Source organism: Carassius carassius, chromosome 36 (assembly GCF_963082965.1).
Source record: "Carassius carassius chromosome 36, fCarCar2.1, whole genome shotgun sequence".
NCBI lineage: Eukaryota > Metazoa > Chordata > Actinopteri > Cypriniformes > Cyprinidae > Carassius > Carassius carassius.
The window spans coordinates 17,673,591-17,700,058 of NC_081790.1; the positions used below are offsets into that span (position 1 = coordinate 17,673,591).

Sequence of the window (26,468 nt, forward strand, 5' to 3'; positions counted from 1 at the left end):
GAACGTAGCAGACGTAGAGGATTATAATGTAAAAGGAGCTCATTCAAATACTGAGGTGCTAAACCATTCAGGGCTTAATAAGTAATAAGCAATATTTTAAAATCTATGCGATGCTTGATAGGGAGCCAGTGCAGTGTTGACAGGACCGGGCTAATATGGTCATACTTCCTGGTTCTAGTAAGAACTCTTGCTGCTGCATTTTGGACTAGCTGTAGTTTGTTTACTAAGCGTGCAGAACAACCACCCAATAAAGCATTACAATAATCTAATCCTTGAGGTCATAAATGCATGGATTAACATTTCTGCATTTGACATTGAGAGCATAGGCCGTAGTTTAGATATATTTTTGAGATGGAAAAATGCAGTTTTACAAATGCTAGAAACGTGGCTTTCTAAGGAAAGATTGCGATCAAATAGCACACCTAGGTTCCTAACTGATGACGAAGAATTGACAGAGCAACCATCAAGTCTTAGATAGTGTTCTAGGTTATAACAAGCAGAGTTTTTAGGTCCTATAATTAACACCTCTGTTTTTTCAGAATTTAGCAGTAAGAAATTACTCGTCATCCAGTTTTTTATATCGACTATGCAATCCATTAGTTTTTCAAATTGGTGTGTTTCACCGGGCTGCGAAGAAATATAGAGCTGAGTATCATCAGCATAACAGTGAAAGCTAACACCATGTTTCCTGATGATATCTCCCAAGGGTAACATATAAAGCGTGAAGAGTAGCGGCCCTAGTACTGAGCCTTGAGGTACTCCATACTGCACTTGTGATCGATAGGATACATCTTCATTCACTGCTACGAACTGATGGCGGTCATATAAGTACGATTTAAACCATGCTAATGCGCTTCCACTGATGCCAACAAAGTATTCAAGTCTATGCAAAAGAATGTTGTGGTCAATTGTGTCAAATGCAGCACTAAGATCCAATAAAACTAATAGAGAGATACACCCACGATCAGATGATAAGAGCAGATCATTTGTAACTCTAAGAAGAGCAGTCTCAGTACTATGATACGGTCTAAATCCTGACTGGAAATCCTCACATATACCATTTTTCTCTAAGAAGGAATATAATTGTGTGGATACCACCTTTTCTAGTATCTTGGACAGAAAAGGGAGATTCGAGATTGGTCTATAATTAACTAGTTCTTTGGGGTCAAGTTGTGGTTTTTTGATGAGAGGCTTAATAACAGCCAGTTTGAAGGTTTTGGGGACATGTCCTAATGACAATGAGATAACCGTTGCTTAGACACAGGTTTGCCTGCACACTTCTTGTCAAAACATACAAATAGTTGTGTGTGTGACTGTCGTAATTGATGAGTCTGCTCAATATGTGTGTGCAATGCTCTAATAGGACATAGAGAACAATGATCCAGCTCGTCACCTGAACAAAGGGGATCTGGACGGAAAGCATCAAGCTCAGTTACCTGATTTATTGTGCTAGGCTTAAGAACCTTGGGTAGGAATGATGGGTTTGGCCAGAGAAAAAGCCCTGTTTGTTCTGCCTTCCACCTCAAGCAGTCTTCACTGACTGATAAAGCATGCAATTCACCAACTCTCTTGGCTGAACATATCGCCAGTAGGAACACTGTTTTCCATGTCAAAAACTTGAGATCTGCTTGCTCCAAAGGTTCAAAAGGTGCTTTGGCCAGTGAGTGTAAGACAATAGAAAGGTCCCAAGCAGGTGATCTCATAATTTTTCCCTGGTCGCAGGCGTTTTGCACCCTTGAGAAATTGAGACACCAAAGGGTGTTTGCCAATATTTGCACCATCTACAGACACATGGAAGTGTGAGATGGCTGCAATGTAGATTTTTATGGTATTGACTGATTTCCCAGAATCAATCAATGTTTGAAGAAAACGAAGAACCAAACTGGTGTCACACTTGGCCGGATCTAGTTGTTGGTCTTGACACCATGTTGAGAATATTCGCCACTTGCTAAAATAGTTACTCCACGTAGTCGGTGCCTTAGAACTATTTATTGTCCTTAATACAGCTTCATCTAAGTTTTCAGAGAGGGACTGAGCAAGGGCCATACCCATAGTTGAAGTGTCTCTAGACTCGGGTGCCAGATTTGGCCCTCCGCTTGAGAGAGGAGATCTGCTCTCCTTGGTAACTGCCAAGGGTAACCTTGGACCAAACGTACAAGAGTCGGAAACCAATGTCTCTTTGGCCAACTTGGGGCCACAAGTAAAACCTTGTGATGGCCCAAAGCTACCCTGTTGAGCACAAGGTGGATTAAGGGTAGGGGAGGAAAAGCATACAACAATTCTTCCGGCCATTCTTGAGATCCCCAAAGGTCCTCCCTGGCTGTTCAGGGAATACCATAGATCGCAATGAGTTGTCTCTGTGGTCGCAAACAAATCAACCTTTGCCATACCGAAATGCCTCCAAATTAAGCTCACCACTTCAGGATGGAGACGCCACTCTCCCGGGAGAGGTCCAGTTTGAGACAGCAGGTCTGCTGCTCTGTTTGCTACTCCCGGTATGTATACTGCTCTGAGTGATGAGAGTTTTGGAAATGCCCAAGAGAGTAGTTCCTTTGTCACCTGGAGACACTGTGCTGATCTGGTGCTGCCCTGGTGATTGATGTGGTACACTGCAGATATGTTGTCTGTTCTCACCTAAACATGTTTGTTCTGCAACAACGGGAGAAAAACCCTCAGGGAGAAATGGACTGCCCTGAGTTCCAGCACGTTGATGTGCTCTGTGGTCCAAGGGAATTTCCAGTGTCCCCTGATGGACCTGCCTTCCCAGACTGCTCCCCACCCTGTTAGAGAGGCATCTGTCGTTATCACAGACCGTCTCGCTGGGATGTTGCCTAGAGGAACCCCTTGTGATGGTAACGACTTCCAAGGGTGTAACATTTGGACACACCTTCGTGTAACCTTTATCATTACATGTCTGTGTAATTTGGGATGCAAGTGAAAGTTGTTCAACCAACGTTGTAGTGGACGGGCTTTGAGAAGGCCGAGTGGGACCACAGCTGCTGCAATCATGCCCAACAATCGCTGGAACTGAATTAACTTCACTCTCTTGTTCAGATGGAATGATTGCATTAGACTGACCAACTGTACCACTCTCTGGGGTGATAAAGTTGCAGTCATTAGTTGGGAATCTAGCGAAATTCCCACAAACACGGTCTGTTGTCTGGGACTTAGATTACTCTTTTCTCAGTTCACTTTGAACCCGAGAGACGGGACATGTTGGAACACCATTTCTGTGTCCTTCATGACTTGGCTGCGAGAAGGAGCACAAATTAGCCAGTCGTCCAGGTATGACAGAATTTTCAAACCTGCACATTGAAGAGGACGAAGAGCTGCTGAAACCACCCTGGTGAAGGCCCTTGGAGACAGAGACAGGCCAAATGGAAGGACCCTGAACTGATAAACCCAATCTTGAAAGGCAAAGCGAAGAAACGGGCAGTGATCCTGACAGATGGGATGTGGATGTGGAAATAGGCATCCTTCAAGTCTATGGAAGTGAACCATTCTCCAAGTTCTATGGATTCCAGAATTTGTGCTGTAGTCAGCATTTTGAAGAGCAATACCTTTATGAGTTTGTTTAGCCTTCGTAAGTCTAGAATGGGTCGAAGTCCCCCATCTTTCTTTGGCACTAGGAAATACTTTGAATAGAACCCAGTGAGCTGTCTGCTGGTGTTTATCTGTACAATCGCTTTTTTCTGAAGTAAGACGGTTATCTCTTTGGCCAAAATTTGTGGCTGGACTGGACTATGGTCATATGAACCCCTGAAAAAATAGGAGGGCGCCGCCGGAACTGTATCCTGTATCCTCTCTTGATGGTATCTAGAATCCAAGGATCTGATGTTACCTTCTCCAAACTGTCCAGGCACAGTTGGGAGCATTCTCCAGCGACTCAGAGACTGCTATGCCTGGCCTCCCTGAGATTTGAAACCCCTGGTAGAACGCTTCTTAAGTGGTCCTCCCCGGACTGGTTTCTGAACAAGGAAAGTGTGGGGGCTGAAAAGAATGAACAGCCCTATGGCCTTATTTGGTAGGGCCAGCAAATGTTTGCTGAACTGAGTCCCTTCTGCGTCTTGCCTGATCAGCAGTATCCAGTAAAGCCTGTGCATCAGTGTGAAATATACGACCTGGAACCACTGGCATATTAGTCAGATCCTTCCTGATTGCGTCATGTAAAGATGTTTGAGCCAACCAGATTTGTCTTCTGGCTAAAACTGCAGAAGACATAGATGCCCCTATGTCCCTGGTAAGCTGTGAGTGTGTGATGAGTGCTGTGTCAATCAAGCTCATCACATCATGCTCTTCTTTATTAACAACTTTTCTTAACGCAGCCAAAACTATTGCTAGAGCGTTTCCTGAACGGGCTGCCCGAGTAGCTGCGTTATATGCTTGGCTCATTAACCGGTCTGTCTTTTGGCACTCCTTACCGGGACAACGAGGATTGTCAGTAACCTTATCAGGTCCCAAAGCAGTTAAAGCTGCGATCTCTCGCTCCACTGATGGCATGTTCCCCATACCACTCTCAGCGGGGTAATCTAATTTAACAAACCGTCTACATCCTGCATTAAACTGGGGTGCCGCTTTTGGATTATGCCAGGCTTTCCTCAACATCTGGGAATAATCCTCAGCTACGGGAATTGACACTGTAGCCTTTGCAGGGGAAATACTCGCCCATACACCTTGTGTGGAGCTGTAGCTTCTTCCGGAGCATTAAGGCCCAGGATCCTTGCTGCACTTAAAATGCGTGAAAGAACATCTGAATGTAGGCTTCCTTCTGAAACCTCAGACCTGGATTCATCTCCCTCGTTTTCGTCTGCATTCTCCTCACTACCAAAAAGGGAGTTATTTGCATGCAGTGACACAGCATCCGTATAATCATCACTCTCTTCCTGACGATATGTTAACTCATCTCCAAGAGAGGGTGCAGCCCGGCGTGCAGATGGCTTTGTGCTTACTGAAGAATTACGTGTTTCAAGCTTACTAGCTAAGTCACGCAATGCTGCCAAGATTTGCAACTGAGTGTCATCCTTGGGCTCTTGGACTACTGTGGCTTTCTTCCATTTATCTGAAGGCATGTCAGAACCTGAAGACCTGATGAAATCATCAGGCCTCTTGCGTTTATGATAGGTTTTGCATTTTATTGCGTTTATGAGATTATTTCTTTATTACCACCAGTTAAAAGTTTAGCTCTTTGCACTCTTTCCTGTAAAGATAGCTCCAATTCAGCTGCACAGGGATTTTCGATATCATCTAGTACATGTTGCATACCCAAAAAGGAGGGACATTCGCGATGCCCATCTCTTGGGTGTATGCCAGTTTGGCAAAAACGACATTTTGAGTGACTCATGATAATAAGCCAGAGGTCAGGTCACTCATATAATTATAGTCTATGAAAGAGAAAATAAATCACAGTATTTTAACTAATTCTGGAAGTTGAACTGCAAGATTCCAAAATAACTCAGCATTTAGTTGAAAAAACAAGCAAAGAATGCCATTAACAAATAGATTGTGACGAATCACTAGATCATTAATCAAATTGAACACTTCCTTAATCCACAAAAAATATCTGCCTGGTATTAGTTAAACACAATTAACCAGGTACAGTTTAATATAAAGATTGTGACGAATCACTCTTCATACTCATTCAGAATAAGTCTGCGAACAGAACTCCTTGAAAATCATATTAGAAAATTATATATCCATCATTTTACGTGCATTCTACGAACAGAAAGGCGGGGCTGAGAGGAGAAACAATAATGTACATTATGTGGAAAATAATGTGTTTTTTTAATCTTAAACCGCATAAACACATAGCATTACACCAATATACACAAAATAATGTTCCTTTTAGCAATGTCATATGACCCCTTTAACAGGTAGTTTCCACTGGAGACTATAATAAAATCAGACCCTATAATAATATTTTAATTTAAACACTAACTTACAATTTTACCCTCTTTGACCACCATAAACTTCAACTGAAACTACAATAAGGTTTCATTTTACATATAATTTTCAACCAACGGTGATCCCATAACTTCCAAACATCCAAAAGTAAGACCTTCAAATCATCGAGCTAGCAGCTGCCACTTTGCAACATGAAGCCTTAAAAAAAAAAGTTATTTATTTTTTTGTAGTTAAAATAACCAAAACAGTCATTAATGGCTCTAACACCATCACGGAATGCAGAATAGAAGAAACTATTCTGCAAGTAAAGCTATTTATGCATTCCATAACATAAAAAAAGAGTAGCATCACACCTGTTTAAAAATCATGGTTCCACTGGGGCTCGAACCCAGGACCTTCTGCGTGTAAAGCAGACGTGATAACCGCTACACTATGGAACCCTTACGTCCGTTTAGTTGAATGTCACACACAACATCTACTCTGATATTTTCTATAAATAGTTTACTACTACATCGTTTAACAAAACGATTAATAATGCTATATTGTGCCTAACCGCGCGAAATTAAGGCACTAAGCGCGTTGTTGGTTTCTTTTGCATTTAATTCATTCATTTTACCACACAATGCTACGTGCGCATCGGTTCGAAGTCAGAAGCACAAACAACATCAGCAAAAACTGAGCTGCAGTAAAAAAAATCATTGCACATCCGCAGTCGCATAAGATACAACCGCACAGACAGCATTCTTCCGCTAGAGACACCCGACTGAAAGATCAGCGCACCAGCTTTGTCTGTCCATATTATTATGCAGTAACTTATATAAACATGGCGGTTTATCAGCATGCATCATCGCGATATGATAATCTAAATAATCGGGATTTTAGGTTATTATACTAAGGCATTATATATTTTTAGTATAGGCTACAATATAGCTTATCTGAAACGTTATGCATAAAATATCTAAAATGCCATTATCGGGCACTGAAAGAAACTGACTGAACTAACCAAGAAAAAAGCGTCAGAAAAATATGGGATACAAGGTAGGCATGATTTTTATATTTGTCTCATCCGCGCAGCATCATTTCTCAATGCATTTAGACCTTTTGGGGATTCGTTATCAAAAATAAAATTAGTGCTTAATAATCCTGATTCTTTAGGCGTTCGGTGCATGCATAAAATAATGTGTATTACCCTACACGCACATTACTCAGTTCCTTTTTTTTCTTACGCCCCCGCACCGCCCACCCTTTCCTTTTCTATTCTATTCTATATTTACTCTTCTTGTAATGTAAACAGAATGCGGTTGCAGTAATCAGGGCTGATTTTTTTTTATATGAAAATCCAAACTTATAAAGTATTATTAACTATTATTTATAGACAGTTTGTTTGTAACCATAGCTTTGCATGTATGTTGTCCAATTATTATATATTTAAGGACACGATACAATGCGAACAACACGAACTAAATCTAACAGTTTAGATCATTTCTTGAATAAAAAGGGTAACGTTAAATATATTAACTAATCATTCTTTTGCAAATCTATGTACAATTATTTTAGTATGCAAACTCTTGCCTATTAAGCTTATGACAGTATATTTTAGATTAAATATCCTATTTTACATCAGTCTATAGCATATATATATATATATATATATATATAAAGCATATCTTACAACAATCAATGTTATAAGTGTATATATGTATGTATGTATGTTCTCACCACATGATTGAATCTATAGTTGATCTTTTCAGATGAAGGGTATATTAAAATAACTTGACATTCTCTACCAGAGTAAATACTGTGTTTATAGTATCTCTTAGCATTGTAAAATTATGCTTTTTGATGCAACAGTTCAGTCATCTGCCTCCCTTCTTCAGATGCATCTAAAGGTTAACTAATCATTGATTGTTTCATTTCTCTTCATGTTCTTTCATTATCTCTAGGTCTCTTTCATGAACACAAACACACACGCACACACGCCCACACACACACACACTTTGAACACTGTAGTTGTGATCATCCAAAATAAATTAACTTAACAAGAAATAATAATATTTTAATACCCGTTTCAGAAATTGCAAACTTGTTTCTCTATCTATAGTTATCTATAAATGTACCCAAGGATTCATTGCTTGATCGTCAAGATCAGTTGAATTAAAAGACAGACTAACATAATACAGATTTTTGAAAATACTTAGTTTTTTAAACTATGGCTCCATTTCTCAAAACTCCAGACACAAACATATAATAATTAGCCACATACACGCCAAACTACACACAGATGTGAAAAATGTAAAACACTCTTGTTTGTTTTTGATTGTTCAGAGTGCAGTGGAGCACAGGAGTTTCTCACAACAGTCACACTTACATGCATTTGCACATGTACACGGTAAATACAATAAGTACAACTATAGTTTTACAAACTGATGAATTTTACAGTTATGCAACAAAACTGAATCAATACTGAACTGACTTGAGCTGTATAATGACTACTGGTTAGAGCTGTTTTAAAGCCGAATTTGATACAGTCTATATTTTATAAAGCAATTTTACAAATAAAATTGACTTTCTGAAAGAGGTGTTGTTAGAGTAGTCGAGAAGTAGAGAGTTCAGAGTTTTGCAAAAAAGTTTGTTTTACAATAGCAAATTGTGTTTAAAGCTTGTCATGTGCTTGTAGTTTAGCAGGCTTGGTCTAAAGATTGAAAGATTAAATGGTTTCAATAAGTGTGCCTCAAGTATCACTTTTAGTGTCTAAGCAATTAAAAAAAAACCTGTAAATATAATTGATATATTATCAATTTTATAATTTCATTATAAATGTAACCTTTTCTTTACTTTCTTGGCTTTGCTACAGTTCCTGGTTTGAACGAGATGTTTCCTGGAAATCAGCAGCAACATGTACAGTATATAAACCACACAATATTAAAGAGACACAATGTAATTAACATCAAAATAAATTCACATGAGCAAGTATATAGTTTGCACGTTTATTTACATTAAAGGCAAAATAACTAAAATAATAAGAGCACAATAGATCTGAAACTTTAATCTGTTTAAATATGGTTTAGAAATTGCAATGTCTTCTAGTCCTTTACTTAGGAAGGTGTGCTAAATACTGATTAATGTAACATAAAAAATACTATAGCTATTTATATATGTTGCTATTGTATTATGGGGTGACACTTTAATAAACTTTTACATACTCCTCTGATTATATAATGGTAAATTTTACAATAACATAGCACAACAACAGTAATCAGCCATAATGATAAGCCTATATACTCACAATATAGATCATAACACAGTCTCTGAGGTAAGAAGTGGATTATCCTTCATCTGAAAATGCGAGACAAATGTTGTATCACAATAATTAGGAACCACAGTTTCCACAAATCCCTTCACTCGATTGGGATGTTCTCTTTTATTCTGGAGAGCAAAGACAGTGGCTGTAACATCGAGCGTATGTTGCAGTGTATCAAACACATATTTATACTGATTTCATCAGGCTCCGAAAATTCTTCAAAAAGAACACAAAGAATGGCTTTCTCGGTTGCCATAGTTGCAACTCTTGCGTCATCAGAACAGGGTGTTTAATAAACGTTTTGCACCATTTTTGTCGGGCTGAACACAGCAATCGTGTTTTTGTCAGGTGATGGCATCATGTCATGTGATACTGTCACATAATATTAATTAGCTACTCCTTGTAAGACTAATGAAAGCTGCTTAATGTTTTGTAGTGGCTTTCATTTTTTAAGGTTGAAAGCCATGATTTCATAGACTTACATTTTAAATCCTACCGAATGCCGTGGACTACCCTTTTTGCATTGAGCCGAATATCCCAGGTATTAATTGATAAGCCTTCATACATCATGTTTATATACCTTTTGGTTACTGTCAAAATTATTAAATATTCACTTTATTCAGGAAATACTTATTCAGATGACAATATTCTTTAAATATTATTTTTTAGGCCAACCCCACTGAAACTACCACCATTTATTAAACTAATTTGTATGCTCCCTTAAAGGTTTTGGCTGCAAGAGAATCTAGATATTTCAAGCTGAGCTGCATTACTGAACTCTGTTAGCTTATATGTAGGGCAACTGAAGTTATTTATAACAGCAGTTTACATATTTAACCCAACAGTTTAACATATCATAAAATCACATCAAAAGAAGTCTACAATATAATCCACTACAATCAGAAATTCTCTAGTTTATTGAAAATGCTTTTTCCTTCACACTAATTTAATTACTGACCTGAGCTGACAGGACTTCAAAATATATATTTCACCATTTTAAACTATTTTCTACAGTCTTCCCTGCAAACAACCTTGCATTGGCCCTTTACAGGCCCCCCACAGGCTGCCAGCGCAGGGCCTGTGAGATTTTGCTCATTGGCAAAACGATGGCCCCTTAGCCCTCACTTAGCCCATACTATTAAACTACAACAGGGGAGCCCAACTCTTGACCTGATCAAACACACCTGTATCAACTAATTAGGATCTGAAGGAGCGCTTGAAAATTACAGACAGGCTTGTTTAATCAGAGTTGGAACTGAGCTCCGTAGGAAGGTAGATCTCCCGAACAGGATGCACCCCTGACCTATAACAATAGATCTGTTTTCACTTTAGATACTTTTCAGCTACTATGACTTAAGTCATTGGGAAAATCAGTTATTATACATCTGAAATGGATGCAGTCATCACGTAACTAATGTCTATATTGTCTTCTCTTCCGTGTCTGTTGTAAGACAGTTCAAAACAAAACAGTTTGTGATATCCGGTTCGCGAATGAATCATTTGATGAAACCGGATCTTTTTTAACCAGTTCACCAAATCGAACTGAATCGTTTTAAACGGTTCGCGTCTCCAATACGCATTAATACACAAATTACTTAAGCTGTTAACTTTTTTAATGTGGCTGACACTTCCTCTGAGTTCAAACAAACCAATATCCCGGAGTAATTCATGTACTCAAACAGTATACTGACTGAACTGCTGTGAAGAGAGAGATGAACACCGAGCCGAGCCAGATAATGACTCGTTCACGAGTCAAGAACCGGCTGCATCGGTTTTCGGATCAGTAGTTCTTTCTGATAGTTTGATTCATTAAACTGGTTGAAGAAAACCGGTTCACCGGTTCTTTTGCGCTCGACGTAATGGCGTCGTTGGCGATGATTGCAGGCCTTGGGTTTACCTGGGCTCATAACATAAGCACAGAATCAGTTCAGAATCAATCACCAAAAGAATCAGTTCGGTTCAGACGCTCTGTGTGTTGGTTTGCTTCACGCTGAATCACACATGCGCAGTATCATCAGCTCCTCGGTTCTCGAATCGGACACGTCTGACAGAAACGGTTCTTGACTCGTGAACGAGTCATTATCTGGCTCGGCTCGGTGTTCATCTTCAGTTCTCTCTTCACAGCAGTTCAGTCAGTGTACTGTTTGAGTACATGAATTACTCCGGGATATTGGTTTGTTTGAACTCAGAGGAAGTGTCAGCCACATTAAAAAAGTTAACAGCTTAAGTCATTTGTGGATTAATGCGTATTGGAGACGCGAACCGTTTAAAATGATTCAGTTCGATTCAGTGAACTGTTTCAAAAAGATCCGGTTACATCGAATGATTCATTCGCGAACCGGATATCACAAACTGCTTTGTTTTGAACTGTCTTATAACAGACATTGTTTTGAACTGTCTTATAACAGACACGGAAGAGAAGACAATGCTGTCGTAGTTTTTGCTAGTTTTGGACCAAACTGCATTTTCGATGCTTCAAAAAATTCTAACTGACCCTCTGATGTCACATGGACTACTTTGATGATGTTTTTCTTACCTTTCTGGACATGGACAGTATACTGTACACACAGCTTCAATGGAGGGACTAAGAGCTCTCAGACTAAATCTAAAATATCTTAAACTGTGTTCCAAAAATAAACTGAGGTCTTACGGGTTTGGAACAACATGAGGGTGAGTTATTAATGACATAATTTTGCAAATTGTGCAAACTAACCCTTTAAAACTCATGTCCTTGCAAAGTTGGAATTGCCTCACTTTATAGAACAGCCTTTGTGCACAGAAGCATCGTAGGCTACTGGTTCAGGAAACAGTCCTCATCCTCCATAAAATGCGTGTTAGAATGAGCAATTTTAGAAGGGCATTGTTGACTCCTAACTTTTATAAAGAATTTCTCTTTGGATTTGAGACTTTAGTCTTTGCAACTTCTTTATGCACAAAGAGTATGGAATTACATTTAGTTCAATAATAATGAACATAACTGTATAAAACTGAAAGTAACTTTTTCAGTTTTCGCTGATCGTGGCTTCTGAATTAATTGCCACAGATTTCGCTTTTGCTTCGCAGTTTTTCGTTTGGAGTTTTGACACAAACCTCTCATGGGGGCGGGATTAACAGTGATCTACTCTGATTGGATAGTGAGCTTTTGATGGACAGGTGCTCTCTGACTGGGAAGTACAGACGTCACTCAGTGGTGCGCGCCGCGCATATTGAAAGCTCTCACGGTGATTAAATCTCGTCTCTACCGCAAAAATTATTTTTCACAGACAAAGTTAAAGAAGTTTATTTTAAGCTCATACACAGGTTCTACCCTGTAAAGAAGTTTATTCAAAGATTTAAATCTGACATTGATCTTACATGCTCTTTTTGTTCGAGTTCTGAAGAAACTGTACACTTATTTTGGTCATGTCACTACACTCAGAAACTTTGGGATGACATTGTTGTGTTTGTCAAGTGTACGATTTTGTCAGGCTTCTCAGTACATATGAAAAACATTATATTTGGGTATTATGACTCTGACCCCACAAACGAAAATATCAGTTTTGTTATTAATTTAATTTTTTTCCTAAACAAATTTCACATTCACAAATGCAAATTCTCCAACTGTAAACCTGTCTTATCTGTTTTTCTAAAAGAAATGGAAAACTATTTCAATGTAATCTCAGTATCTTCTAATAAGAAAGCTATAAGGACTGTTAGAATTTGTTCCGCCTTTGATCATGTGTAATTTTGTTTAGATTTTGGCCCTCTTTTCTTTGTTCTATTTTATTCTTAATTATTATTATTTTATTTTTTTGTGGTTGATATTATGTGATGTATGTTTATACTTTTGTATGTTTTTGTTCTCTGCATTAATAAAAAAAGAAAAAGAAAAAAAAGCTCTCGCGGTGATTTGTATGCAATACGTTGTGCCTTGTATTACTAAATATGTAAATAATATTTGTCCTTCGATCACCTCAGTCTGTAAAGATGAGCTCTCAGGAGACACGGAGCGGCATCGTCTTCCTCCTCCGCTTGTCCTTCAAGGCAGCTTTCTTTTACTGTCTATGTTCGGAGCACAACAAGACCACGCCTCTTTTACTGTCTATGGAGCTTTCCAATATGCGTGCCACTGAGTGGCGTCTGTACTTCCCGGTCAGAGAGCACCTGTCCATCAAAAGCTCACTATCCAATCAGAATAGATCACGGTTAACCCCGCCCACATGAGAAGTTTGTGTCAAAACACCAAACGAAAAACTGCGAAGCAAAAGCGAAATCTGTGGGCAATGCATTCAGAATCCACGATCAGCGAAAACGAATCTTTGAAAAACATTAACTAAAATGAAGCATATTTGAAGAGCCTGTAACATTTGTGCAACTGTGTTAATTTTTTTTCATTTTCATTGTGTTTTTCTTCTTTTGTAATGGCATATTTTTGATAGTTTCTGAAAAAGTTAGGTTCAGTTTTATAAAGTTAAATTTTTTTAAGTTTTCGTTTTTATTGAAACAAATGTAATTCCATAAAAGAGCTTGTGCGCTCCAAAGAGAAATGAAAAATTGAAATCACATCATATCACACCTTTAAATGTTGGGCAACCAAAGTAACTCAATATAGCATTTTAAAGTGAAAGTGAAAGTCTTGATATTTACCAAGTATGGTAAACCCATACTCAGAATTGGTTCTCTGCATTTAACCCATCAAAGTGCACACACACAGGGAGCAACTTCATATATTTAACCCAACAGTTTAACTGAATTCACATCAAAACAAAGGAGGCTACAATGTAATCCACTACAATCAGAAATTCTCTAGTTTATTGAACATGCTTTTTCCTTCACACTAATTTGATTACTGACCTGAGCTGAACAGGACTTCAAAGTAAATATCTGACTGTTTCAAACAATTTTCTACAGTCTTCATTCAGCTGAATCCATGTACAGGTGCATCTAAAAAAATTAGAATACCATGGAAAAGTTCTTTACTTTTTGTAATTTAATTCAAAAAAGCAAACTTTCTTATATTCTAGATTCATTGCACACAAACTGTGCAAAAAAAAAAAAAAAATATTTCGGGAGGTTTTTATTTTCTGATTATGACTTACAGCTTAGGAAAATAAAAAATTCAGTATCTCAAAAAATTAAGAATATTTTCTAAAAAATCAATCAAAAAAATATTTACAAAACAGAAATGTACAATATCTCCGAAGCAGGTTTAATTACTAAATACTTGGTTGGGGCTCCTTTTGCACAAACTTGTTGATGATTGTCTTCTGGACAACTGTTAAAGGGATACTCCACCGTGTTTTCATATTAAACTATGTTTTTCCCTTACCTAAGACGAGTTGATACATACCTCTCTCGTCTCAGTGCGTGCACTCAATCGCTTTGGCGCGCGGTGACACTTTGAAAGCACTTAGCTTAGCCCATTCATTCAATATGGGCCAAGCAGAGAAGCTACCAAACACCTCCACGTTTTCCCTATTTAAATACAGTTACTCGCATATTGTAACTCGACCTAGGATGGTAACACAAAACAAAACGTTGCGCTTTTCTAAGCGTGTAAAATGGATAACTATATTGTATGGCGGAATACCATGGCAAGTACTTGTAAGCACTTCGTCTTGGCGCAGTAATATCTTCACTAGAGGGAGCGGGGGCTGGTGAGAGGATTTTTCACGAGTATCCCTTTAAGTCAGTAGTCTTTCCCATAATTGCGGTTGCATGTTCTAAACTAGCCCAAGAGGTGTACACAGTATGTATTTACACTCAAAATTTATCAAACTAATCAAGCTCAAAATTAAATATTTTAATTTTTTGAGATACGGAATTTTTAATTTTCCTAAGCTGTAAGTCGTAACCATCAGAATTGAAAATAAATAAATAAATAAATAAAAATAAAGACATTTTCCATGTTGTTCTGAGATGCACCTGTATATGCTTCTATGTATCTGCCAACTACTTTTGCAGAGAACATCCTTTAATTAGCTAATATTGTCTGTGATTCATTATCCAGATCCCAGGAGCTGCCATGGATCGAGTTAGCCAACTTTGGCGGTTGAGGCGCCGGGCCCGTCGAGGGGCCCTGTGCATGGCGCTGTTCTGTATGACTATGGCTCTCCTTTACACCTTTTGCGCTGAAAACAGCATACGTGTCACAGATGCCATTTTCGGGGTGAAGGCGAGAACTCGAGCTCAGCCAAGAACGCACACAATTGTTAAGGTACTTCAAAGAGATTCGTTTCCTCACACAGCCTTCTGCTAAACTGAATCTGAACACTAGAGTGAAGCTGGAATGAGTCCTTAAGCCTGGAAATCAGGGATTCAGCACATCTGGTTCCATTGTCCCAAAGTCAAGGGTTTTTTTAATACATTTTTGGTTAAATGCCTGAACCAGACTTAAGGTCTGTGGTTAAGACAAGCTCAACTTTTGCAGTTTGTTTATAACCTACCGTAAGATTTTTAATACTGGTGATTGATAAACATTGTTTATTTGCTTCAATTATCTTAAACAAACATGTAAGGATGTCACAGATCTTATTTTATATATTTTTTAGAGTGTAATCTAAAAGGCACTGGAAAATGCTATTGGCTTTTTTATCAAGGGAATCATGTGTGATGCTAACTTCTGGGCTGGCCTACAAAATTACTTCATTCCTGCAAGACTCTACTGTATATAGTCAAATGTAAACTGCATCCTTACTGAAAGAAATGTTGATCTATTTAAGGTATTGCGGGGAACAGGAGGGTCAAAACCCATGTATTCTGACCCTCAAAAGCTTCCAGGTGTTATCCCTGGAGATCCTCAAAAGCCTATTCCCATCCTGTCGTCTTCTAACTACTCAATGGAGAGCGGTACTAAGGAACGCAACCTCAGGGGCAAACGAAGAGAGCATGGGCTATTTTACTGGCTTCTATCACAACCGCTGAGGCGTGCTTTAGAGACTATTTTTGGAGGCCGACGGAGAGGAGATTTGAGAGCCACAAGTGTGGATACTGTTATTTTTGGGCCTAATGGAGCACTCGGAAAGGTCTGGAATGAAGAAATGTCAAGTAGCATGCTAGGAAAAAGGCTGAGGAAGGTGGTCCAGAACTATCAGGTGAGGGGAACTCAAAGACACATAAAATCCTTTACCATATAAAAACACAGTAACAAGCGGCAAGGACTGCAACTTCTGATCAGCAAGGCATGACGTCTCTTCAGTTAGTATTAGGTGGCGTTTTCTATTTTACATATATAGTAGAGCTTTATCCTCAGAGTATTGATAAATCTATACCAAAATTGTTAAATCCATTTTACATAATCCTTTGAGGATGAAAATCTTCTGAATATGTAAAAATACAAAACTGTACCTAATAATAGGTGTTACTTCCAACAAATATGATATCTATCTATTATAATCTTTTTTGTTTTAGGCAATGAATAAATATGGAGTTCGTTACTCTAGACCTGAGAGCGCAGCACGTCGTTCTAAGCTGAGTGGCCCTGAACTTCTTTGTCAAATCAAGAATATGGTTCAGAGTGCAACTTTAACACCAGATATGGAGCCATTTTCTGGGTTTCCTTGGGCCTCTCAGTTACCTCCACGCCAAATTACTGCTGATATCGGCCCGTTCAAGACCTGCGCAGTGGTGTCATCTGCAGGTTCTCTCAAAAACTCTGGATTAGGAAAGGAAATAGGTAATACCTAAATTTGCATCCATCAATTTAAAAAAAGAGATTAGATTTCTTATGTATTTACATCACCAGACATTACTACAGTTATGTAACAAAGCATTTTGTCTTAAATTCACACACAAAATTAAATATATTAAAATAAATATATATGTATGTATGTGTATATATATATATGATTGATTTAATGATTATTTTCACTACTATCAAAATTATCGGATTATTGCTAAAAAAAAACCTCCTGAATTCTAGATGAACATGATGCAGTAATGCGGTTCAATGCTGCACCAACAACAGGCTTTGAAAAAGATGTGGGCTCTAAAACAACAGTGCGTCTGATCAATTCCCAGGTAGATTCTTTGATAACTGTTGAAAAGTTAAAATAACATACAGTAATAAGCTCCTAAAAAACAAAATGTCTGATTATATTACAGGTAATGTCTTCTGAAGATTACCATTTCCTCTCCAGTTCTTTGTACAGTGCTGGGATTTTAGTGAGCTGGGATCCAGCCCCTTTTTCCTCTGATTTACGGGAGGTAAGAACTCACTTTTCCATTTTCTAGCATTTGGCATGTTCACAAACTTCCAAAATTTCATGCTTAATTAGCAAGTAGCAACACAATGGCTTAATTGTAGCTTTAGTATGGTTTTTGTATGGTCTGGACTGTGTGGCCAGCCATGGATAGTTGTAATTCACTGACAGCCAATCAGATCACAGCATTTCAGCAGCTTGCCAAAGAGCTGAAATTATGTCACAGCCAATCAGATTTTTCTTGTTTTTTGTTTTGTTTTTTTATCTGGGTTTCAAAGAGCTTTGTGCTTCTTATACAACTAAATAATAAGATTTAACAATGCATTACAGCTGCAAAGTATTTTAAATGTGTGTCTTGTATTTTTGGATTACAAGACAAAGAATTATGAATAAATTATTGATAAAAAAATAAATACAGTAAAATAATAGTAGTGAAACATTACATGGTTATATTAAAACATGAATGGTTATATTAAATGGCTTTTGAAATGTAAATAAGAGGCATTTAAATTTAACTCAAACTGGGTTAATATTTAAGTACTTAATGAAAATTGATTGAGTGATGGAATAATTTAAGTCATACTTAAGATAAATTATCAATTAAGTGTGTAGGAGCCATAATTAAGTGGGCTGTCACTCATCACTGGGTGGTGACGCGCTGGGTTTGAGGTCACGTGTTCACGGGAGGAGTTTTCATAAGGCGCGCATCTCTTTTGTGAATGGAATCTGTCATGGAGATAGGGGGGCCGGGGTTGCCGTAGTTTTTGTTGAACGTTCGTTTGTTTGTTTAATTACATCGTTTTCACTGGATTACATGCAATACGTGTACACTGTTAACATCTGCTATGTATGTGAACCTAAAGACACTTGTTTTAATTAAATGCCACAAAACGCATTTGGTTGAACTCTGTGCTTCTGTGACAAACACCAAGCAGCGCGTCATACAGATATACCGAACCCAAGCAGCTCCTCGGAAGCGACAACAGGGCTTGGAGTCGCTACATTATGTCAACAAAAAAGAGCATTTGCCGAAAGCCATCGCTCGCAATATCAATCCACTTTGAACACGACAAGTAAGTGCATCAGTGATCTACGCGCAGGCAAAGAGCCGCATCAAACGCGAGGAGGCCAGGTAAGCTTACCTGTGGTAGTTTGTATGTGGATATGGAATCCTTATTGCAATAATACATGAAGTATTTACGATTGGAGCATTTGGATGAAAGGATACTTGTTGGATGCCCGTGTGTAAAGGTGGATTTTTGCTGTTATTGACGCTTATGCAATGTGGATTAAATAATGTGATGTTCAGATGGAGTTTCATGGGAAATGACAATGCTGCTTCGTTGAAATGAAAATGACGTATTTGTTGCACACTGGATGTATAAATGTAAAGGTTCACTGACAGAAATAAAGGGAAAATGAGTGAAATAAATGGTGCGGCCTCATTTCCAGGTGTAAAGCCTAAAAGGCAAAGTAAACTTACTGAAAAAGCGTTTCTCCTAAAGTTGGAAAAATTACAACATGAACGCAAAGGTTTTGTGAGTAAAATGAAAGCCTTAATACCGGAAATGAAAGGACTCCAGTTGGGAAGGATGGCACATGAGAAGAAAATTGTTTTTCTAAAGGGAAAGGGCATTTGCTTTGGTTGTTTGTGTATAGGACACATGAGCAAGCACTGCCGTAAAAGGATTTCCTGTACTAAGTGTAGCCTTAAACACCCTACTGTCCTCCACAAAAGAAACTACGTATAGTGTTGTGCAGACTGAAAGGGGTGATGAGGTCTCTATTGACAATACTCTGGTATCAAGTGGCCTTACAGGGGCTGGGGACCAGGATTGTAAGCTGCCAATTGTGCCCGTTCAAGTTAAATCAAAGAAAGGAAGCAATATAGTCACAACTTATGCATTTCTGGACCAAGGGAGTACTGCAGTGTTCTGTACGGAGTCTCTGATAAACAAGCTCAACCTGACAGGAAGAAAAGGAAATATACTTCTCCGGACGATGGGACAGGAGAAGGTCGTGAGAAGCAATATGGTGTCTGGGCTTGAAGTTGCTGCACTGGATGGAGAGGAGTTTTTGGAGCTGCCAAAGGTCTACACACAGGAATCCATGCCAGTGTACAAAGGGAATATTCCTATAAAAAGGGATATTAAAAAATGGCCTCACCTGAAGCACGTCCACTTACCACAAATTGATGCTGGTATAGAGCTCCTGATTGGGACAAATGTGCCAAGGGCCCTGGAGCCACTAGAAGTGGTGTGCAGTGTAAACGGAGGACCATTTGCAACTAGGACTAGGCTGGGATGGACTGTTAATGGACCACTTGGTGCAGGAAGCAGAGAGACGGTTGCCTGCAGTCAGCCAGAATTAACTGTCAATCGTGTTTCAGTCGTGAATCTGGACGAGCTGTGGCAGCAGCAATTCAAAAACGATTTCCCAGAGAGCGCCATGGATGAAATGCCTGCTCTGTCACGAGACGATCAAAGGTTCCTGGAAAAGGTGACAAATACAACAAAACAAGTGGATGGGCATTATCAGATCGGCTTACCATTGAAGCAATGAACATTAAAATGCCTAATAACCGGAAAATGGTTGTGCAGCGCTTATTTCAGCTGAAGAAGAGGCTGCAGAAGGATCCAACCTTTTTCACTGAGTATAACACCTTTATTAATCAGCTTGTGGTGAAAGGCTATGCAGAGATGGTGCCTGAAGAGGAGCTGGACCGTGGCAGTGGCAAAGTATGGTATATCCCACACCACGGTGTTTATCATCCCACAAAAAAGAAGCTCAGAGTGGTGTTTGATTGTGGAGCAAGCTGTCAAGGTACAGCGTTAAACGCTCACCTCCTACAAGGCCCAGACCTAACCAGCTCCTTGATTGGTGTGGTGACCCGTTTTAGGAAGGAACCGGTGGTGATAATGGCCGATATAGAGTCAATGTTCCACCAGGTGTTGGTCACCCCCAATGACAGAGATCTGCTCAGGTTTCTCTGGTGGCAAGATGGTGATATGGAGAAAGCACCTAATGAGTACCGGATGAGAGTGCATTTGTTTGGGGCCACGTCATCGCCCAGCTGCGCAAACTATGCCCTCAGAAGGTGTGCAGAGGACTACGGGCATCTTTACAGAGAAGAAACTGCACAAAGGATCTATCATTGTTTCTATGTTGATGATTGCCTAGTGTCTGTGGCCACTGAAGAGGAAGCTGTGCTACAGTATCAGGAGTTGTTCTCACTGTGTTCCAGAGGAGGATTTACTCTCACGAAGTGGATGAGCAATAGAGCAGCAGTCTTGGATGTCATCCCGGAAAATCATAGAGCAAAAAGGTACGGAGATTTTGGATATGGAATTTGATTCTGTGCAAGTGGAGAGAGTGCTGGGAGTTGAATGGACAATTAAATCGGATACGTTTAAGTTCAGGGTCCAGATCAAGGAAAGACCACTCACCAGAAGAGGAATGCTCTCGACCATTGCCTCCATATATGATCCCCTTGGGATGCTCAGTCCTGTGATTCTAACTGCCAAAAGGATAATGAGAGATCTGTGCAGGAGAGAAATAGGATGGGATGATCATGTTCCTGAATCCATCGCAAAGCAATGGATAAAGCTAATTCAGCAGCTCCCTCTGCTGGACAAATTTGAAGTGGATCGGTGTCTGAAACCACCACACTTTGGAAATGTCTGTACTGCACAGTTGCACCATTTCTGCGATCCAAGTGAAAACGGATATGGAACAGTCACTTACCTGGTATCAAAAAATTCAAGTTCAGAGCTGCACTCTGCTTTCGTGATGGGGAAATCCCGTGTGGCTCCTCGTAAAACAGTGACTATTCCCAGAATGGAACTCATACCAGCAACCATGGCAAGCAGAATGGATGTGCTCTGGAAGAAGGAGTTACAGATGGAACTTGTTGAATCAGTATTTTGGACCGATAGTGAATCCGTCCTTAAATACATTCGGAATGAGACTTCACGGTATAAAGTGTTTGTGGCTAACCGGGTCTCACAGATATTGAAGGCTTCCAGTGCTACTCAATGGAGGTATGTGAATACCAGCAGCAACCCAGCAGACATGGCGTCCAGAGGGGTAAAAGTCGAGGCGTTTGTCAAACATGCTACGTGGTTGTCAGGACCTCACTTTCTTTTACGTCCAGAGAGTGAGTGGCCTGTAAGTCCTCAAGATCTTGGGCAGCTCCCTCCCGAAGATCCCAAGCTGAAAAAGGTTGCTGTGGTGAATGCTGTGCAGACAGAAGAAGAGCCCATTTCATATCTGTTACAGTACTTTTCTTCCTGGACACGCCTTAAAACATCAGTGGCGTGGATACTGAGAATAAAAAGCTGGCTTCTGTCTTGCGTGAGGAAGAGGAAACAATTATACCAGATGCTGTCACAATCTGGCATCACGAGAGAGCAGCAGAAATCCTCTGAGGATGAGGAAATGGAAAGATTCAAGAGGACCACTGGCGCCCACATACTCGAAGTAGAGGATATGGAGAAGGCTGAATTGGCCATTATAAGGTACTGCCAGCAAAGAACATATCCAGAGGAACTGGCGAGTCTGGAAAAGGGGCAGCCCGTGAAAGCAACTAGTCACCTTCGTAAGCTCTGCCCACAGTTATTTGAAGGAGTCCTGAGAGTTGGAGGGCGTCTCAGCAAACTTTCTATGCCTGTGGAAGTGAAGCATCCAATTATACTGGCCAAAGGTCTCCATATTACAGAGCTCCTACTACAGCATGTACATCGTCAAGTGGGACATGCAGGTCGTAATCACATGCTGTCAAAGTTGAGAGAGCGATACTGGGTAACCGGAGCCAGTACTGCAATAAGAAAGGTGCTGTCAAAATGTATTACCTGTCGCCGCCTGAATGCTTTGCCAGTTCACCAGCAGATGGCGGACTTGCCTCATGAAAGAGTTGTTCCAGATGAGCCACCCTTCTCTCGTGTGGGTGTAGATTACTTCGGGCCTTTTGAAGTACGGAGCAGAAGGAGCATGGTGAAGAGGTATGGTGTCATTTTTACTTGCCTGGCCATCAGGGCCATACACATTGAAGTTGCTCCCTCGCTAGATACTGACTCTTTTATAAATGCGCTTAGACGCTTTCTTGCGAGAAGAGGCCAAGTTCAAGAGCTCTGTTCAGACAACAGCACCAACTTTATAGGAGCAGAGCGGGAGCTGAGAAGTGCTATGGAGCAGTGGAATAAGGAACAGATCAATCATGTCTTGCTCCAGAGAGGAATAAGATGGAGTTTTAATCCACCCACTGGCTCCCATCATGGAGGTGTATGGGAGCGGCTCATAAGATCAGTGCGCAAAGTTCTTAACTCCACCTTGAAAACTCAAAATCTGGATGAGGAAGGACTACAAACTTTGCTGTGTGAGGCTGAAGCAATCATAAATAGTCGGCCAATCACTAAAGCCTCTATGGATGTCAATGATCTGGAAGCATTGACTCCGAATCACCTGCTGCTTCTAAAGAATTCCCCATCACTGCCGCCGGGAGTATTTCAACCCACAGACATATATGCACACAGGAGATGGAAACAGGTCCAATACATGTCAGACTTGTTCTGGAAGAGATGGGTTAAGGAGTATTTACCTCAGCTTCAGGAGCGCCAAAAATGGACTGGAATAAAAAGAAATCTCACAAAGGGGGATCTCGTCCTCATTATGGATAATACAGCTCCACGGAACTCATGGCTGGTTGGACGAGTCATACAAACCTTCCCAGACCGAAAAGGACTTGTTCGCCAGGTGAGGATCAAAACACGGACTAGCTGCCTGGAACGGCCCATCACCAAAGTTTGTTTGCTGCAGGAGGCTGAGGCAGATTAGGTGTATTTAGTGCTAGGCCTCAGTGTAGACTTGGACACTTTTGGGGCACTTTGGATTACTTTTTTTTTGTTTGTTTGTTTTTGTTCTGCTCGATTTATTTTGTGGATTATTTTTTGTTGTGATTCTGACACAGACTATGAACTATTTTTTTTTGTTCATTTGGACATGGTTTATTAACTCTTACTTTGCTTTACTTTACTTAAGAAGATACCAGATTGGACTATTGTGGACATTTAATGATGATTTTATTATTTGTGATGATCATTCTTGTCTTGTTTATGTCTCCTATACTATTGGATGTGTTGGTAATTATTGTGTAATAATTAAGGGGCTGGTTGTGTAGGAGCCATAATTAAGTGGGCTGTCACTCATCACTGGGTGGTGACGCGCTGGGTTTGAGGTCACGTGTTCACGGGAGGAGTTTTCATAAGGCGCGCATCTCTTTTGTGAATGGAATCTGTCATGGAGATAGGGGGGCCGGGGTTGCCGTAGTTTTTGTTGAACGTTCGTTTGTTTGTTTAATTACATCGTTTTCACTAGATTACATGCAATACGTGTACACTGTTAACATCTGCTATGTATGTGAACCTAAAGACACTTGTTTTAATTAAATGCCACAAAACGCATTTGGTTGAACTCTGTGCTTCTGTGACAAACACCAAGCAGCGCATCATACAGATATACCGAACCCAAGCAGCTCCTCGGAAGCGACAACAGGGCTTGGAGTCGCTACAAAGTGTTTCCAAAACCATAGAAGCTGTAAAATATTAGTCCTAAGGGGTGGAACACCACATTCATGAAGCAATTAATTCTTCAGTAATTTTCAGCTGTATTTTTATTAAATGCTTTAAGCACTTTTTAAGATGAGTAAATATAGATCCAAAATAATTAAGTAGAAAGAAAAATAGAATTCTGACAATAAATAGACATTACAATCTCACACAGAAAAAGAAAAAAATCTAAATATAAAGTATATACATGAGTTAAATATTACTAAGGGGCAAAAGAATATAATTTTTTTTTCTGCCACCCATCTTTGCCTTTCCATGTCATAAAATGCAGACTCTTTCAACTCTTTCCAGGTCATCTCTTTCTGCATGCCCTGTGGTTGGTTAATGGAAAACACTTTAGCAGGGCAATGAACATGTTTCACTGCTATGCCAGGAAAGCCTGTGTGTATGTGAAGACTGTTTGGACCCAAGAGGGGAGTGGGGCAAGGTCGGGAGGGAGTTCAGCTTCCTGACTGCCTGATGGATGAAGCTAGGGCTGCACGATTAATCGTATTTTAATCTCGATAATGATATCCATCTTTCTCGGTTAATTAAAAATATTCGTCACGATATTGGCCGGCTCGTTTATTAATCCTGAAACGTGTTTTTAATTTGGCATTTGCGTTATCTTGCATTCATAGGTGTGATCGACAAAGGACAAAAAAGCAGGAAACTATACGGTGCACTTACCCCCCCCCCCCCACCACCACTGTCACGATTATTAGATGGAGTGCCCATGAACTTCATTAGAGGGCACTCCACTCAGGACCATTCCACCCATCAACCACCAGATGTCACTTGGACACTAGCACCTCTCATACTGTTGCACCACACCCGAACTACATTACCCATGAGTCACTGCATCACAATCACCCTGCCACACCTGCACCTCATTCATCAGCCAATTTCCTTGCCACACCTGCACCTCATTTACACACACACATAAAAGCAGCACATTCACTCTCACTCACTGCAAAGTCTTGTTTAGCCAGTCTGACATTTCCGAGCGTTTTCCCTGTGTTTATTATTCCTGTGTTTTGACCTTTGGACTGTTTATTCCGACTCTGATTCTCCGCTGCCTGTCTCGATCCCTGCTTGTTTCTGATTACGATTCTGGTTATCCCTGACACACCTGACGCCATTCCTGATCTCTGCCTGTATGACCATTCTGTTTAATAAATGCTGCATATGGATCAGAACGCCTCCGACTCCTTGTTACAGAAGACTTCGCCAAACCAGGACCCAGCAGCTTTAAGGAGTAAATCCAGGTCAGCCATGAATCCAGTAAGCCAACTTATGCGTTTACGTCAGGGAATTAGGCCCATCGAGGACTATGTGAAGAACTTTATTGAGTTTGCCCATTTATCTATCATGGACGAGATGTGCCTGATGATATTTTTTCGTGGTGGCCTATCTGAGCCGCTTGGCTCACTCATGCCTTTGCATGATCCTCACTGGACTCTGCAGTATTATATTGATCTGGCACTCCAACTGAGCAGCTCTGCATATACTGTGGGTGTTGTGGCGGCCACTGCACAAGATGGCTGCCAGCCCAGCGCCGCTGCACAAGATGGCCGCCAGCCCAGCGCCGCTGCACAAGATGGCCGCCAGCCCAGCGCCGCTGCACAAGATGGCCGCCAGCCCAGCGCCGCTGCACAAGATGGCCGCCAGCCCAGCGCCGCTGCACAAGATGGCCGCCAGCCCAACACCGCTGCACAAGATGGCCGCCTCAGTTGAATTTCCAGAGTCAAGTCAGGTCCCCGTCGACTTTCCAGAGTCAGGTCAAGTCTCCACTGACCGTCCAGAACAAGAGTCCAATCAGGTCACTGTTGACCATCCAGAGTCAGGTCAAGTCTTCGCTGACCTTCCAGAGTCAGGGTTAGTTCCTGTTGGCCTTCCAGAATCGAGTCAGGTTCCAGTGAACTCTCCAGAGTCGAGTCAGGTTCCAGTGAACTCTCCAGAGTCGAGTCAGGTTCCAGTGAACTCTCCAGAGTCGAGTCAGGTTCCAGTGAACTCTCCAGAGTCGAGTCAGGTTCCAGTGAACTCTCCAGAGTCGAGTCAGGTTCCAGTGAACTCTCCAGAGTCGAGTCAGGTTCCAGTGAACTCTCCAGAGCCGAGTCAGGTTCCAGTGAACTCTCCAGAGCCGAGTCAGGTTCCAGTGAACTCTCCAGAGCCGAGTCAGGTTCCAGTGAACTCACCAGAGCCAGGGCAAGTCACCGTTGATCTTCATGAGCCAGGGCAAGTCACCGTTGATCTTCATGAGCCAGGGCAAGTCACCGTTGATCTTCATGAGCAAAGTCAAGTCACAGTTGATCCTCAGGAACCAAGTCAAGTCACCAACGATCTTCATGAGCAAAGTCAAGTCATCAACGATCCTCATGAGCAAAGTCAAGTCACCATTAACCTCCGTGAACTAAGTCAAGTCACAGTTGATCCTCAGGAACCAAGTCAAGTCACCAACGATCTTAATGGGCACAGTCAAGT

At 40.5% G+C, this 26,468-nt stretch overlaps 1 protein-coding gene and 1 non-coding gene across 2 annotated transcripts in view; one reads left to right on the forward strand and one right to left on the reverse strand.

Annotated features, from left to right (window-relative positions):
• Positions 1 to 6,268: 6,268 nt before the first annotated feature.
• trnav-uac (transfer RNA valine (anticodon UAC)) lies at positions 6,269 to 6,341 on the reverse strand. Its single transcript has one exon. It is a non-coding gene; the product is annotated as a tRNA-Val (tRNA).
• Positions 6,342 to 6,772: 431 nt separating this feature from the next.
• Positions 6,773 to 26,468, forward strand: part of LOC132117351 (beta-galactoside alpha-2,6-sialyltransferase 1-like) — a 32,991-nt gene continuing 13,295 nt past the window's right edge. The window contains exons 1-6 of the mRNA XM_059526595.1: positions 6,773 to 6,939; positions 15,192 to 15,398; positions 15,904 to 16,275; positions 16,592 to 16,856; positions 17,103 to 17,200; positions 17,285 to 17,386. Coding sequence (XP_059382578.1) covers positions 6,928 to 6,939; positions 15,192 to 15,398; positions 15,904 to 16,275; positions 16,592 to 16,856; positions 17,103 to 17,200; positions 17,285 to 17,386 — 1,056 coding nt within the window. The 5' untranslated portion in view covers positions 6,773 to 6,927. The remainder of the gene's footprint in view (positions 6,940 to 15,191; positions 15,399 to 15,903; positions 16,276 to 16,591; positions 16,857 to 17,102; positions 17,201 to 17,284; positions 17,387 to 26,468) is intronic.